A 15,377-nucleotide genomic window follows, 5' to 3' on the forward strand; every position below is an offset into this window, starting at 1 on the left:
CTGCGCCATGTGGGTCACCTCCCTGGCCAGGGATAGAATTTGTGCTGCAGATAGCTTCATTGTGCTGAGACTTAACCCCTTGTGCCACTGGGGAGGCCCAACATTGGAGATTTCTAAAAGGAAAAAGAGGTCTGCTAGAGAAGCCAGTACTACTGTCCTAGTGATTAGGGACAATCCTTATTATCATACATAGAAAAAAAAGCATGAGGAATCCATTCTACACTCCAGTTACACATGGTACATAGGGAAAGACTGGATTTTAGTGGTCTTTGAAGATAAGAGGAGTCTCATACAGGGCTAAAGGATACTGTGCCCCATCTGGGAAGGCATTGTGCATCATGAACCATTACAAGACTATCCACTGAGAAGCTAGGGTAAAGTTCAGTCTACCCTTGAAAGAGTCACCATGTCAGCAAAGGCCATCCATTTCTGGGTTAGAGCGAAGTCAAGGGCATCTCCCTACTACCAGCTTGTTCTTTGGTTAGTTACATCAGGTGACCAGAGCCTTCTATATTTCTCTTCCACCTGAATTAGACCCAGAAAATGGAGGTGCAAAAGACCAGACAATGCTCTCCTCCCTATTCCAGATATTTCAACTATAAATGTCATTGGTGATGGGGACAGGAAAGATTTATATCAGATAGGATAGTTATTTAAACAGTATTGTGCTGAATTTCAGTATCAAAAATGATCAGTATGTATTAGAATTTTCTTATAATGTTAGTAAGGGATGGGGGTAAAAAAGGGAGTTTGACAACAATAGCAAGAAAAAAGTTTTAGGAGGCCTCCCTGGTGGCCTAGGGGTTAAGTCTCAGTGCTGTTACTGCTGTAGCCTGAGTTCGATCCCCAGCCAGGGAGCTAACTCACATCCGGTGCAGCAGACCTCTCCTGTCTCGCCCGCGGCTCCCCTGAGCAGTGTATTTCAGTAGAAACAGAACCTCTTAAAAAAAGATTTTATGTTAATAATTCCTTAAAACTGAGACTTTTTCATAAACCAATTATAGCTAACATTTTATTTTATTTATTTTTTAAAAATATTTATTTATTTATACAAGCACTGGGTACAGTCAGAAGCGCGGGAGGGTGAGAGAATTCACCAGAGCCAGAGCAGGGTGCAGAACAGGCAGACGGACGAAGAACACTGCTGAGGGCAGCAGCGGGCGGCAAGAGGTCTGCGCGCCATGTGGGACCCTCGCCCGGCAGCCAGGGATCGAACCAGCGCTGCCGAGGCTGCGGGCAGCTTCGCAACCCAGCGCTCAACCGCTGCGCCACCGGGGAGGCCCTATAGCTAACATTTTAAAAGTAATCTTTTATGGATAGTCTTTGAACCATTGCCACTATTTTTCATATATTCATATGTAGGTTATATGCATCTTCTTGTATTTTATTTTCAATAATCCACTCAGTTTTTAAAATAAAAAAGACAAATTATGCCTTTGCAAAATGCAAGATTTTAAAAATTAGCAACATGGTATTTTGTTGAAAACTTTTTTACTTAATTTTCATATAGTCTGTATTACTATGGTAACATATTTGGGAGTGTGATTTCTGTTTTTATTGACCTGATCTTTAAATTTTTCCTTTACATATTTTAATATTTTCAATAAGTAAGTTGTGACTCTATAATCTAAGCCATCTTTTGGTAGTGACTTAAATACACTAAGCCTATAAAAATATTCTCTGCAGCAATACAATTTTGGTTATGTGATGGTTAACTGGTTAACTAGCCCTGGAACTCTTGGCAAGCTAGCTTCTGTCATTTCATTAACATTACAACCTTGCCTTTAACTTGATTAAAATTTTCAGATACAATAATTTATAAGATTATTGTGGGTATATAATTTTTGTCATCAATTTAAAAATATATTTTAGGTAATGATTTAAATATATATGTTCCCAATCTCTGTATGCAAATTTTGAAAAGGACTTAGAGTCAGTCATCCTGCTACAAAAACACTTGGGAATCAACTTTTCCATAAAAGTTGAATTCTCAAAGCTAAAGTCAAACTTGTAAGCCAGAAGTCATTAACCTTTTTCTGAAAAGGTCACATGGTAAATATTCCAGGCTTTGTGGGCATATGCCATCACGACTACTTACCTTTGCTACTTAGCTCTCCAATAGCAGTGTTCCATTAAAACTTTATTCTCAGAAACAGCAGTGGGTTAGATTTGACCCACAAGCTGTAGTAGCCAGCCTCAGCTTTAAATAGCAAATTAGTATTTTCATAGTTTTATGAATATCACTCTTAAGTTATACATCAGTTAGTGGGCCTTGTATTGTAGAGGGCTGGTTATTCCTAAAGTAGGAATAAAATTAGATTGCTGGACTTTTTAACTTGTGTGCTTACTTTTATAGTTTTTCAGACTTTGGGTATTTTTAGTTAGTCAAGTATATCTATACAAGTAGTTCTTCCCTCATACTAGTTTGATACTCTCATCTGAAGGCATCAGAAAACCCATTTATTTAACTTGGTAAGATTAACACTGTATATTCTATATAGTGAGAGCTACTTCTGAATTTAGGAAAACTTAGAGTACCTTCAGTTATCTCAGGGAATAACTAAATTGTTAATATGCAAAGCAAAATATATTCAATTTCTTAAACACTAATATAACACTTAGGAGAAGAATATTAGAAAATCAAATTAATAGCAATTCCTCACTTAAAAAGTTGGAAATACTGAGAGCAGGCATTTTTCAGGAGGACACATTTAGAGACAAATTGGCTGATTGTAGTCTTTATTAAGTGTATAACCTCAAATTGCAAATAATGCATGTGTACAAAGGAGAAGTTGAACTTTACCCAGACTAATGCCAATAGATGTGCTTAGGAACATAGTCCAAAAATTAAAAATACATCACAGGCAACATGCAGCACAGAGACTTAACACAGAACAGTGAGCTGTTTTCATCACTTTTATCTACATTTTATTTATTTGTTGTTTGAGTTCAGTACTTCTATATGTGTGCTTTGAAACAATGTTATATAATTATGATTAATTAAATTCTATCATTTTATCTAAGGCCAGATAAAATCCTACTGCACATAAACTTCATATTCTATTTATACTTTAGGTATCAGTTACCATATGGCTGTATGGCAATGTGATGTGCTAGAAATTATTATACAATTTTTACTTTAGCAAAAAAAATTAAGCTAATTGAAATTAGAATAAAAATTGCATTCTGGCTCCTAAAAGCTCAAATGCTATTCTATAAAAACTAAAGGTTATTAGTGATTATTTTAAAAGAATAATAGACTTTTTTTTTTTAAGATTTATTTATTTATGCAAGAACTGGGGTACAGGCCAGAAGTGCAGGAGGGTGAGAGGATATACCAGAGACAGAGCAGGGAGCAGAACAAGCAGATGGGCCGAAAGACACTGCTGAGGGGAGCAGCAGGCGAGGCAGGAAAGGTCTGCTGTGCCATGTGGGTATCTCCCTGGCCGGCAGGGGATCGAACCCACGCTGGAGAGGTTGTAGACAGCTTCACAGCGCTGTGCTCAACCCACTGCACCACTGGGGAGGCCCAGAATAATAGACTTTTGAATTACACATTCTGCATTTTAGAAATATAATTCAAATCATCTTTATGAACCAAATACTTTTAGCCTCTGTACATTGAAAAAGAATAAATGTAGTGTTTTCTGTCAATTTTAGCCTGTTCCCAGAAGTTTGACATCTATTCTAGAATGCCTGATTATTGCTCATTCAGTTGGAGTGGAAAGTCTTTTTGATGACTGCATGAAGTAAGTGACCTGATGTAGCACTGATACCGTTAATTTAGGGATTTTTCCATTTGCCTTATTTCTGGGAAATTTTAGAATTGGTCTGTTTTCTTGATGACAATGTATGTTGCTTTAAATGCTTAACTAGTTGTGACAATTGAGGAGAGCTTTTGATTGAGATATTACTCAAGACACTTGGGATCAATTTTATTTAGCTGAACTATGGTTACTGATGTTAAAATCCATGCACCTAACCCAAAGTGGATTGAAAATATACATTGACAGAAAAGGGAGATCATAGTTAAGTCCATCATAGAGTTCACTAAATTAATGTATGGTTAGTCAAAAAAATAATTCTATATACTTACATATGTACAACTTATATCATTATTAAAAATTAAAATTTTATTAGATTAATGAAAATATTTTCATTTCTCCAAGTTGGGATATTTTTTATTTTTAACAGGTGTGTTGTAAAGCATTTTGCAAGATTTTGGTCTGAAAGAAGCTTTGCAAATGTACCTCCTGAGATTCAGAAAAGTTGTCTTAATGGGTTGATTCAGTCCTTAGTAAGTATAACTTAATACTCTTGTTTGTGTTTATTAAAAAATTTATTCAATTTTGTACAGTTATTCTCAATGTTTTTAATATAACAGTAGAATTATATGATAAAAGCAAGATGAGAGAACTAGGCAGCTAGCTGGAAAAAAATTTAAGTTGAATCTGTACCTCACATCTTGGTATGCCAGGATATATTCCAAACAGGTCAAAGATATGAACATACAAAAAATAAAACATTGAAACACGAAAATAAACCCTGAAGAATTATTTTATAACTTGGGCAGAGGAGTAAGGATACAGAATTCAGAGGCCCCACACACACCCAAAAAAGATTACCTAAGATGCAGTAAGCAAAAAAAAAAAAAAAAAGATTATAAGCAAAATCAGGAATTCATATTTATATTGACATGTGTACAATAATGTTATCTATTATAATGTTACCATCATTACAACACTGTAATAGCAAAAAGGTGAAAACAATGTAAATGTCTATAAGTATAGCTAATGCCTATTGTGGATTATTTCATCACTATTAAAATAACAAGGCTCTTTATATTTGGAGGGAAAATACTCAATATATACTAAATGTAAAAGGCAGAGTACAGACTGTTGTGCATATTAATGCCTCCATTGGCGTAAATAAGGGAAAATTACATTATATTTTTATTTGTGTATAAAATAACTAGAAAGATACAAAAAATGAATAGCATTGAAGATACAGAGAACAAATAATAATAACATTGATGAAGGGAAATAAATGGCTTGGACACAAGAAGGAAAGGAAGGTGTTAGTGTTGCCCTTTATATATTTTTGGAGTTTGAATCGTGTATTATATTAACTGTTCATTTAAAAGTTAACGTGAGTGGTCTAGAAGTATCACATTTTTTCCCATCTTTGAACCTCAAGCTACTCTACATTTAAGATTTATTTTTTTAATTTATACAATAGTTGGGGTACAGGCCAGAGGCACGGAAGGGTGAGAGGATTCACCACAGTCAGAGTGGGGAGCAGAACAGGCAGACAGACTGAAAGCACTGCTGAGGGGAGCAGCAGGCACGACAGGAGAGGTCTGCCACACCATGTGGGAATCTCCCTGGCCAGGCAGGAATCGAACCCGTTTTACAGAGGCTGCAGACAGCCTCACAGCGCCGTGCTCAACCTGCTGCACTACCAGGGAGGCCCAAGCTACTCTACATTTAATGCTGTGTGTTCATACCAATAAAGAATAATATCACAAATCACCTATGTTATTATTGATCCCCATCATTTAGTTTTCCAATAGATTCCAAGCTAAATTATAAAAACTCTGTTCTGGATCTGTATTTTTAAAAAGATTGTTTCCTCAGACTCAACTTATATGTAATAAGCACTTGGTAGATACCTGCTGAGTTTATTTGAATATCTTAAATTTGACTCTACTACAATTGCCGTAGTAGAGCAAATTGGGCTTATTGCTTCGAACTCTTAGTAATTGCACAGTTACTCAGAAAATCATCAGAGGAGGAAAAAATGATGTGCTGAAAAAGAACTTCATATATAACAAAGTATAGCTTTTTAACTCAAATAAAGCAGTTGAAATATATAATACATTAAAAAGAATCTTGGTAAATGGGTGAAGTTTTTAAAAATTTTGATCTTCAAGATTAAACTTGACTTAGAAATTCACTTATAGACTCTTAGTTTCTGATGATGTTAACAGATCAACAAACGTCTGAGTGTCTTCTGTGACCCAGTTTTGTGCTGGAAGCTGGGTGACTTATACATTGGTGAGCTAAAACAGACACAGTTCAAACTCAGTAACAGCCTAGTGGGAGAGACCAATAGTAATCAAATAGTTGCATTTAAGATTGAGCAATTACTGAATGACAATGAGGACACCAATTTCCTAAATGTATGGGATGCAGCAAAAGCAGTAATAAGAGGAAAATTTATAGCAATAGAGGCTCACATCAAGAAACAAGAAAGAACTCAAAGAAACAACCTAATCTCGAAGCTCAAAGATCTAGAAAAAGAACAACAAAAAACCCCAAAACCAGTAGAAGAAAAGAAATAATAAAAACCAAAGCAGAAATAAATGAAATTGAAACTAAAAAAACAATCCAAAAGATCAATGAAACCAAGAGTTGGTTCTTCGAAAAAAATCAATAAAATAGACAAAACCCTAGCCAGGCTCACAGAAGAAATCAGGGAGAAAGCACAAATAAACAGAATCATAAATGAAAGAAGAGAAATCACAACGGACACAGCAGAAATCAAAAGAATAATCAGTAACTACTATGAACAGTTATATGGAAACAAGTTCAACAATCTAGAGGAGGCGGACAAATTCCTACAACTCTACAATCACCCAAAGCTAGATAAAGAAGAAATAGAACACCTAAACAGACCAATTACAAGCAGCGAAATTGAAATGGTAATCAAAAACCTCCCCCAAAACAAAAGCCCTGGACCTGATGGATTTACAAATGAATTCTACCAAACATTCAGAGATGAATTAGTGCCTATCCTTCACAAACTCTTCCAAAAAATTGAGAAGGAAGGGACAATACCAAACACGTTCTATGAAGCCAACATTACACTAATACCAAAACCAAAGAAGGACAACACAAAGAAAACTACAGGCCAATCTACCTAATGAACACTGATGCAAAAATCCTCAATAAAATTTTAGCTACCACAATCCAACAATGTATCCACAAGATAATTCACCATAACCAAGTAGGATTCATTCCAGGGACAAAGGATGGTTCAACATCCGAAAATCAATCAATGTTATCCAACACATCAACAAAAAGAAATATAAAAACCATATGATAATGTCAATAGATGCTGAGAAAGCTTTTGAGAAAGTGCAACACCCATTCATGATAAAAGCCCTTGAAATTCTTGGGTTACAAGGAACATACCTCAACATCATAAAGCCCATATATGACAAGCCAACAGCCAGTATCATTCTCAATGGTGAAAAGCTGAAAGCAATTCCATTAAGATCTGGAACAAGACAAGGATGTCCACTCTCACCACTGCTTTTCAATATAATAGTGGAAGTCCTAGCCAGAGCAGTAAGACAAGAGAAAGACATACAAGGAATCCAAATAGGAAAAGAAGAAGTCAAACTATCACTATTTGCAGATGATATGATAATGTACATAGAGAACCCCAAAAACTCCACAGAAAAACTAATTCAACTCATCAATCAGTTCAGTAAAGTGGCAGGATACAAAATCAACACGCAAAAGTCAGTAGCCTTCCTATACACAAACAATAAATGTGAAGAAGAAGAAATCTAAAAAACCATCCCTTTTATTATTGAAACAAAAAAAATCAAATATTTGGGAATAAATCTAACAAAAGAGGTAAAGGACCTATACAAAGAAAACTATAAAACACTGTTAAAAGAAATAGAAGAAGACACAAAGAAATGGAAAGACATCCCCTGCTCATGGATTGGAAGAATAAACATTATTAAAATGGCCATTCTACCAAAAGCAATATACAGATTCAGTGCTATTCCAATAAAAATTTCAATGTCATTCTTCAAAGAAATAGAACAATTACTGATGAAATTCAAATGGAATCACCAAAAACCCTGAATAGCCAAAGCTCTCCTGAAAAAAAAAAGAAGGGAATGGAGGCATCACACTCCCAGACTTCAAACTCTACTACAAAGCCATAATCATCAAAATTACATGATATTGGAACAAGAACAGACACACAGACCAATGGAATTGAATAGAAAATCCAGAAATTAACCCACAGATTTATGGCCAACTAATCTTGACAAAGGAGCAAAGGCTATGCATTGGAGCAAAGAAAGTATGTTCAATAAATGATGCTGGGAAAACTGGGTCGCTACATGCAAAAGAATGAAGCTTGACCACTACCTCACACCATACACAAAAATCAACTCAAAATGGATTAAAGAACTAGACATAAGACCTGAAACCATAAAATACATAGAAGGAAATATAGGCGAAACACTACATGATATGCACATCAAAGACATCTTTGCAGACACATCACCCAAAGCAGTGATAGTGAAGGCAAAGATAAACAGCTGGGACTACATCAAATTAAAGAGCTTCTGCACAACAAAAGAGACAGTAACAAAAACAAAGAGAAACCCCACCGACTGGGAGAACATTTTTGCACACAACACTAATGATAAAGGACTGATCACAAAAATGTGCAAAGAGCTGATGAGACTCAACAACAACAAAGAAAATAATCCTGTCAAAAAATGGGCAGAAGAGCTGAAAAAAAAACTTCTCTGAAGAGGAAATGCAAATGGCCAACAAGCATATGAAAAAATGTTCAACATCACTTGTAATCAGGGAAATGCAAATCAAAACTACCATGAGATACCATCTTACACCAGTGAGAATGGCACATATTAAAAAAACTAGCAACAACAAATATTGGCGAGGATGTGGAGAAAAAGGAACTCTCCTGCACTGTTGGTGGGAGTGCAAACTGGTCCAACCACTATGGAGAGCTGTATGGAGATTTCTGGACCTACTAAACATAGAGCTTCCATATGATCCAGCAATTCCACTCCTAGGTATTTACCCAAAGGACACAGAAACATCAATTCCAAAGAGCACCTGCCATATTTTAGAAACCAAAGTCATAAGTATATTGTTTCGGTCAGTAATACAATTATGTGCATGCAAACTTGTCTTACTTGGGACTACCTTTCTCTAAAATTAGTTATTGAACTTCTATTTTGCTCTTCTCTTACTGTTTACAATAGCTAAGCTTTGGAAACAACCCAAATGCCCAAAAATAGATGACTGGATCAAGAAGATGTGGTACATATACACCATGGAATATTACTCAGCATTCAAAAAAGATAAACACATGCAATTTGCAGCAACATGGATGGCGCTGGAAGGGATCATGCTCAGCGAAATAAGCCAAAAAGAAAAAGAAAAATACCGGATGGTCTCACTCATAGCAGGAATCTAGAAAACTTAAATAAGGGACTATAAGAAAGTGAAAATCAAAATCAAAAAACTATGAACCAGAGACACTCAATGAGGAGTGGGGGGCGGGGAGGGGAGATTGAGCAGTTACTAATGAATTAAGTCCTCTAAAGAAAGGGGCAGCTTCGGGCCTCCCCCGGTGGCGCAGGTGGTTGAGCACTGTGCTATGAAGCTGTTTGCAGCCTCTACAGCTCAGGTTCAATTCCAGCTGGCCGGCGAGGGTCCCACATGGCAAGGCAGACCTCTCCTGTCATGCCCGCTGCTCCCCTCAGCAGTGTATTTCATCAGTCTGTCTGTTCTGTTCCCCGCTCTCTCTCTGGTGAATCATCTCACCCTCCCGTGAATCTGGCCTGTATGCTGGTTCTTGTATAAATAAATAAATCTTAAAAAAGAAAGTTTAAAAAAAAAGGGGGCAGCTTCTCTGATGGCACGAAGAGAAACTGTTGTTGAAATAGGAATCAGGGAAGACAGAACTTGAACTGAGATCTGAAAGATACAGAGAGAGAGCAAGGTATATATCATGCAAGTTCTGGTAAGAATATCATTTTGTCCTTTCTAGATTTATCATTTATCTATTGCTCTGTAACAAGTCACCCCAACACTAAGTACCTTAAAGCTAAAGTTTATTTCTCACCATTCTCTGGGTTGACTAGATGATTCTCCAGCTCATCTTGCCTGAGCTCAGTCCTATGACTGCTTTTAGCTAGTTGCAATGTTGGGGACTGGGCTTTGGGCTCTGGTCTTTTCTTAATAGCCTTCTTTATGGCCTCATGGTCACAGAATACCAAAAGAGTAAAGCCAGAAGCTTCCAGGTATTGTGAGGCCTCGGCCCTGGGACTTGTGCAATACCACTGTACAAGCAAGTGAAAAAGCCAGTGTAATTACAGGGGATGAGGAAATTGATTTCACCTCTTGATGGATATAGCTACAAAGAATTTGTGACCATGTTTTTCCATCTACAATCCATCAGTAACTAATAATTTTTTGATAAGGTTTGTTTTAAGAACTAGAAATCGGGGTGGGGGAGGAGAAGAGGGATTGGGGTCAGAATCAAGGGGGTGGGACTTGTATGGGGAATATAACCAAAATGAAAAAAAACAAAAAAAAACTAGAAATCAGATATGAATAAGATACGGTAATTTAGTTGCTGTTTTTTCATGGTTCTTAGGGTATTTGTGACTTTTCTTTCCATAATGATCATATTCATGAACTTTTTTTTCTTATGGTATAAAAATGAATCATCATTAAATGAATAAAATATAAAAAGGAGAATCTTACCTAATTAGGGAAGAGGAAGACAATCACTAGGGATTATAAGTAATTTTAGCCTTCTAAATTTGTAATAAAGAACATGTACTTCATAGTCAGAAAAGAATTAAGCCTATGCCAATGTAGCCATGCAATTTTGAATGATCTGTGAGCACAAAAATTAAAATCTTAGTAACATAGTAGATAAAAGCCTACTGAAAATCTCAGGGAAGTCATAATTGTTTTATAACTTTGCTCTCAGATTTGTTTTAACTATCTTTTAAAGGTAGACTCTTCCCCGTGTGCCCCTTTGGATAATTTTGAGTCAGTGAATAAGTATTATATGTAAAACTAATGGCAAAGATATTAGCCGCCTGTTCTCACAGGAAAACAAAAAGTATTTGATTTGCTTAGAAAGTTATTTTATCAGCAGTCATCTAACTATTTTCCCAATATTTTTTAAATTATAAGAATGATAAGAATGCTGCTTTTCTTCTGATGGAAAGTGACAGGCTCATCATCAGTTTACCCAGAGTTAAGTGGACAGAAGCAGCACTTCTTATGGCCTCTCAGCTCCAAGAGGAGTGTATGGCATTTATTATTGAAAACTTCTCCAAGATTATTCAAAGTGAAAATTTTGCTCTTCTCTTACAGGTATTGTGTCTAAAATTATATCCTACATTTAGTCCCATCTTTGTGTTGTGATTTTAATTATGTAAGAGTTTTTTGAATTCAGGTTGCCTTTGATTAAATTAGTATGGCTTAAATAAATTCCATAGCAGATGGCATGTTTGCATAGGATTTAGAGCAGTGACGGACTGGCATTTTGGCTCACAAGATATTGAAGTGGGAGGGGTGGAGTGTGGAAGGCAGGTTCTAGTGCCCTGGCAAGGCACAGTATAATTCTGGCCAACTTTAACCCTCAAATAGCTTAAGCCATATTTTAGAAACCAAAGTCATAAGTATATTGTTTCGGTCAGTAATACAATTATGTGCATGCAAACGTGTCTGTCTTACTTGGGACTACCTTTCTCTAAAATTAGTTATTGAACTTCTATCACTTATTTATAGGTTCTGTTTTCAGGACTGTTTGGACACTTAAGCACTGTGTGTGTGTGTGTGTGTGTGTGTGCGCGCGCGCGTGGGTGCACAGAAATTTTTAACTTTTGTTTTACTGTAATTATAAATAGGGTTATTATAATAATAATAATATAATAATCATATTGTTACTAACTAAAGAAATAAGATTTCTAGTTGACTTCATATAGCTGGTTATAATAAGTGGTCTGCTGTTATGCCAGACTTTCACATTTTGTACACATTTTATATGTATTTTTACTAAATATCAGTTTCTGTGTTTTGTAGTCACAAGCAATGAGCAGCACAGCCGATCTCTTGGAAAAAATATTGAAAGCAATTGAAGAAAACATTACCACTGAGAATAGTTGCTCTCTTCTTATGGCTCTGGACACATTACTGAATTCTGACCACACAAAAGAAATGGTATTGAATGTAATAAAGTTCATTGAAATGACATAATATTCAACTATTTTAACATTTTTAAATGTGTGCATATTTTAATTGTTGCATGGTTCATTGAAACTAAGTAATAGAACTAGGGGGTTGATTATAGTATTTACTTTTGTGTATGTTTGGAATATTTCATAATACAAAATTTTTAGAATTTCATTTACTGGCAAATGAACTTAAGAAGTTTAGAATTTGGCAGTTTACCAAGCTAATTTTTTTTTAATGAATTCTTTTTTTTTTTTAAGATTTATTTATTTATTTATGCAAGCACTGGGTACAGTCAGAAGCATGGGAGGGTGAGAGAATTCACCAGAACCAGAGCAGGGAATAGAACAGGCAGACTGACGAAATACACTGCAGAGGAGAGCAGCGGGCGCGGCAGGAAAGGTCTGTCGCACCATGTGGGGGGACCCTCGCTGGCATCCGGGGATTGAACCAGCACTGCAGAGGCTCGCAGCCCAGCGCTCAACCACTGCGCCACCAGGGGAGACCCTAATTCTTTTTTTTTTTAAAGATTTATTTGTTTATGCATTCAAGAACTGGGGTGTAGGCCAGAGGTGCAGGCAGGTGAGAGAATTCACCATAGGCAGAGTGGGGAGCATAACAGGCAGACGGATTGAAATATACAGCTGAGGGGAGCAGCGGGTAAGACAGGAGAGGTCTGCTGCACCATATGGGTAGTTCCTTGGCTGGCCAGGGATTGAACTAGTGCTGCAGAGGCTGTGGATAGCTTCACAGTGCTGTGCTCAACCCCTTGTGCCACCAGGGAGGCCTTTACCAAGCTAATTCTAAACACAATTTGGTATTAGCAATATTAATTGGTAAAGTATAACTCTAGTATTTTCCTGCAGTCACTACATTAAATTTCTTAAATATAAAATTTACATAGAATTTTAAAGACTATTTAAAAATTTTAAATCATCAATGTCTTTCATTTTTATTATATATTCTTAATTTTTTTTTGTCTTCAGAAAAAAATATTAAAATCGGATTGCCTGGGGAAAAGCAAAATTTAAAAATTACTTATTTTTAAATGCAGTTAATCAATGACATTTAATAAGTTAATTGCAATTTATTTACATATTTGCTTAACAAGAACGATAAAATACTTTATACAATAGTAAAAAATTTTACTATTGTATAAAGTATTTGACCTTGTAATGTCATAGTTGATTTGAAAAGGCTGTGTAAGGTATTCATGTAAAAGCCGTTGATGGTTTAAAATAATGTTTGGTTGAAACGATAAGGTTTAGTTTCATGTTCACTATAAAATCCTGTTGTTGAAGGATAAGCCTTCATAAATAACATGTGCCTGACGATCTTAAAAATCTAAGTGATGACATCATTGATCTAGCTTAGGAGTAAGTAGATTCGGAAAGGAATAATGACTGGTTGCTATGACAATGTGGCTCTCACCAGCTGCTGATTTGTTGCTTGAACACAGGGTTTTACGTGCAAGATCCAGGCTCTGCGTGATAAGCTGTGGGTCTTCCTGGTTCAGTCTTTCTATGCTGTTCGTCACACAGAAAGCTGGAAGCTGATGAGCACAGATGATCAACAAAAAATCCAAGCAGGTATGTTAACCTGAAGATTTTTTATTCTTACATTATGATCTTTGTGACCAGAGATAATTTAAGGGGATTCTAATATGTGATAGGATTAATGTTTGTTTCTATTCAATAACAGCTTGCTAATTGAAACTAGTGATAGTATGTTTAGGCAGTTTTAATAAATCATGCTTTTTTGCTCTACAGAGAAAATGAAGTTCATTTCCTTTATATATATGTACATATACATGCATATATATTCACATGAATTTTTAATCCTACTCCATATTAGCAACAATGTTTCAGACAAATTTGCTTAAAAGCTTTCTTCTAAAGAAATGTAGAAGTATAGAAAAATACAATCCACATAGAACAAATGAACAAACATACTTTCTCTCCCTTTTAAAATATAGTTTGCCATAAAGCTTTTCCATCTTTTGCGTAAGATATCCTTTCTTGTGGTTTTGCCCAGATTAGATGGCTTTATTTCACAATTGATTGATTCAGTGAGATGGTGTGTGCTATTGCGGAGTATCCCTCAGGAGCCACACAGTGGTCTCTGACATTTAATAGGCACCGTTTGAAGCATTAGCATTCAATAAAAGATGTAGATTGCTCAAAATGTATGTTTGGTTTAAAATCATTAAAATAAAATTTTGAGGGTGTGGAACTAAAAATGGCTTCATGACTATTTTTGGGTTAAAGCAGGTGCCTTAGGAAATAATGCTGACAGATTCAGCAAAGTATACTTTTCAAAAACATTTTAAGTTGAGACTATATTTCGTTTTTGTACTATGCAACGTGGAAGACATATGTGATATATTAGATTACTGGTGGTGAATTGGTATATTAAATTCTTTAATGATTCAGTCAGAATATGATCTACTCTGCCTTGCATTATGAGCATAACATGACAGTGTGGCTAGATGTGCTCTAAAAAGCACTTTTCAAAGAAATTCCAGCAAGATAATAAAAAACATGAAAAAAGCCTTAGAAATTGAAATTTTTTTTCCTTGTGACTATCTCTGTCCTGATTTTTAGATGACAGCTTTTACTACAAAAATCTATGCACTAAAGAAGTAAGATTAGACCTGCATTTCATGAGTGGGTATCTTCACCTCTCTTTTGCTTGGTAGTAAACTTTGTTTTTCTCTATCTTAGAGAATTTCATAGTAAAGTTGGGCCTCAAGCAACGTTGTTTATCTTAATTCTTCAAAGTGCTAATTAAAAATACATGTGAATACATCTACGTACACACATAACCAGAACAGAATGTTACTAGTAATCCAACTATTGTCAAAAAGAACTTTCTAACCTTCTATACTACGTCAGTATAATATTTTTTTTATCATAAATATGTTGAATTATAATGAATCCCAATTTGTACATAATTACTGCATTGGGAAACCCCAGATAAAGGAGTGATTCTAGGTTGTCTTTTGTAATAACATTTCTTATGTTCTAGTTGAGTTACTAACCTTTGGGGAAATTTTTGTATTAATGTCTTTCTGTTGTTGTTCTACAAGTCAGTCTATATAATGCCATTTCTAGTATCCTACTTACCTTATAGTACAAATTCGATAAAACAGACATAGTAGAAGATGCATGGTACAGTTACAGATAATTTATTGTATTTTCATCAGCCATTTTAATAAAAATCAATTTTTGGGAGATTATACGTTATTTCTTTTATTTTAGAGGCTCTTACCTTTTAAAGGGAAGAAATATGTCAGCTATAAACTATATTTATAGCTCTCCTACCATTATTACTATATAT

General features: G+C 35.5%; 1 protein-coding gene across 2 annotated transcripts in view; it reads left to right on the top strand.

The window, feature by feature from the left end:
- The window catches only part of BTBD8 (BTB domain containing 8), a gene marked incomplete at both ends in the record, with an annotated part of 77,322 nt that overhangs the window by 47,971 nt on the left and 13,974 nt on the right, over nucleotides 1–15,377 (top strand). For both annotated transcript variants that reach the window (XM_084242664.1, XM_084242663.1), the window contains 5 exons: nucleotides 3,661–3,749; nucleotides 4,195–4,297; nucleotides 10,995–11,177; nucleotides 11,889–12,026; nucleotides 13,498–13,627. In XM_084242664.1, the coding sequence (XP_084098790.1) occupies nucleotides 3,661–3,749; nucleotides 4,195–4,297; nucleotides 10,995–11,177; nucleotides 11,889–12,026; nucleotides 13,498–13,627 (643 nt within the window). The remainder of the gene's footprint in view (nucleotides 1–3,660; nucleotides 3,750–4,194; nucleotides 4,298–10,994; nucleotides 11,178–11,888; nucleotides 12,027–13,497; nucleotides 13,628–15,377) is intronic.

This window comes from Talpa europaea (assembly GCF_964194135.1).
Source record: "Talpa europaea genome assembly, chromosome: 9".
NCBI classification, from domain to species: Eukaryota; Metazoa; Chordata; class Mammalia; order Eulipotyphla; family Talpidae; genus Talpa; species Talpa europaea.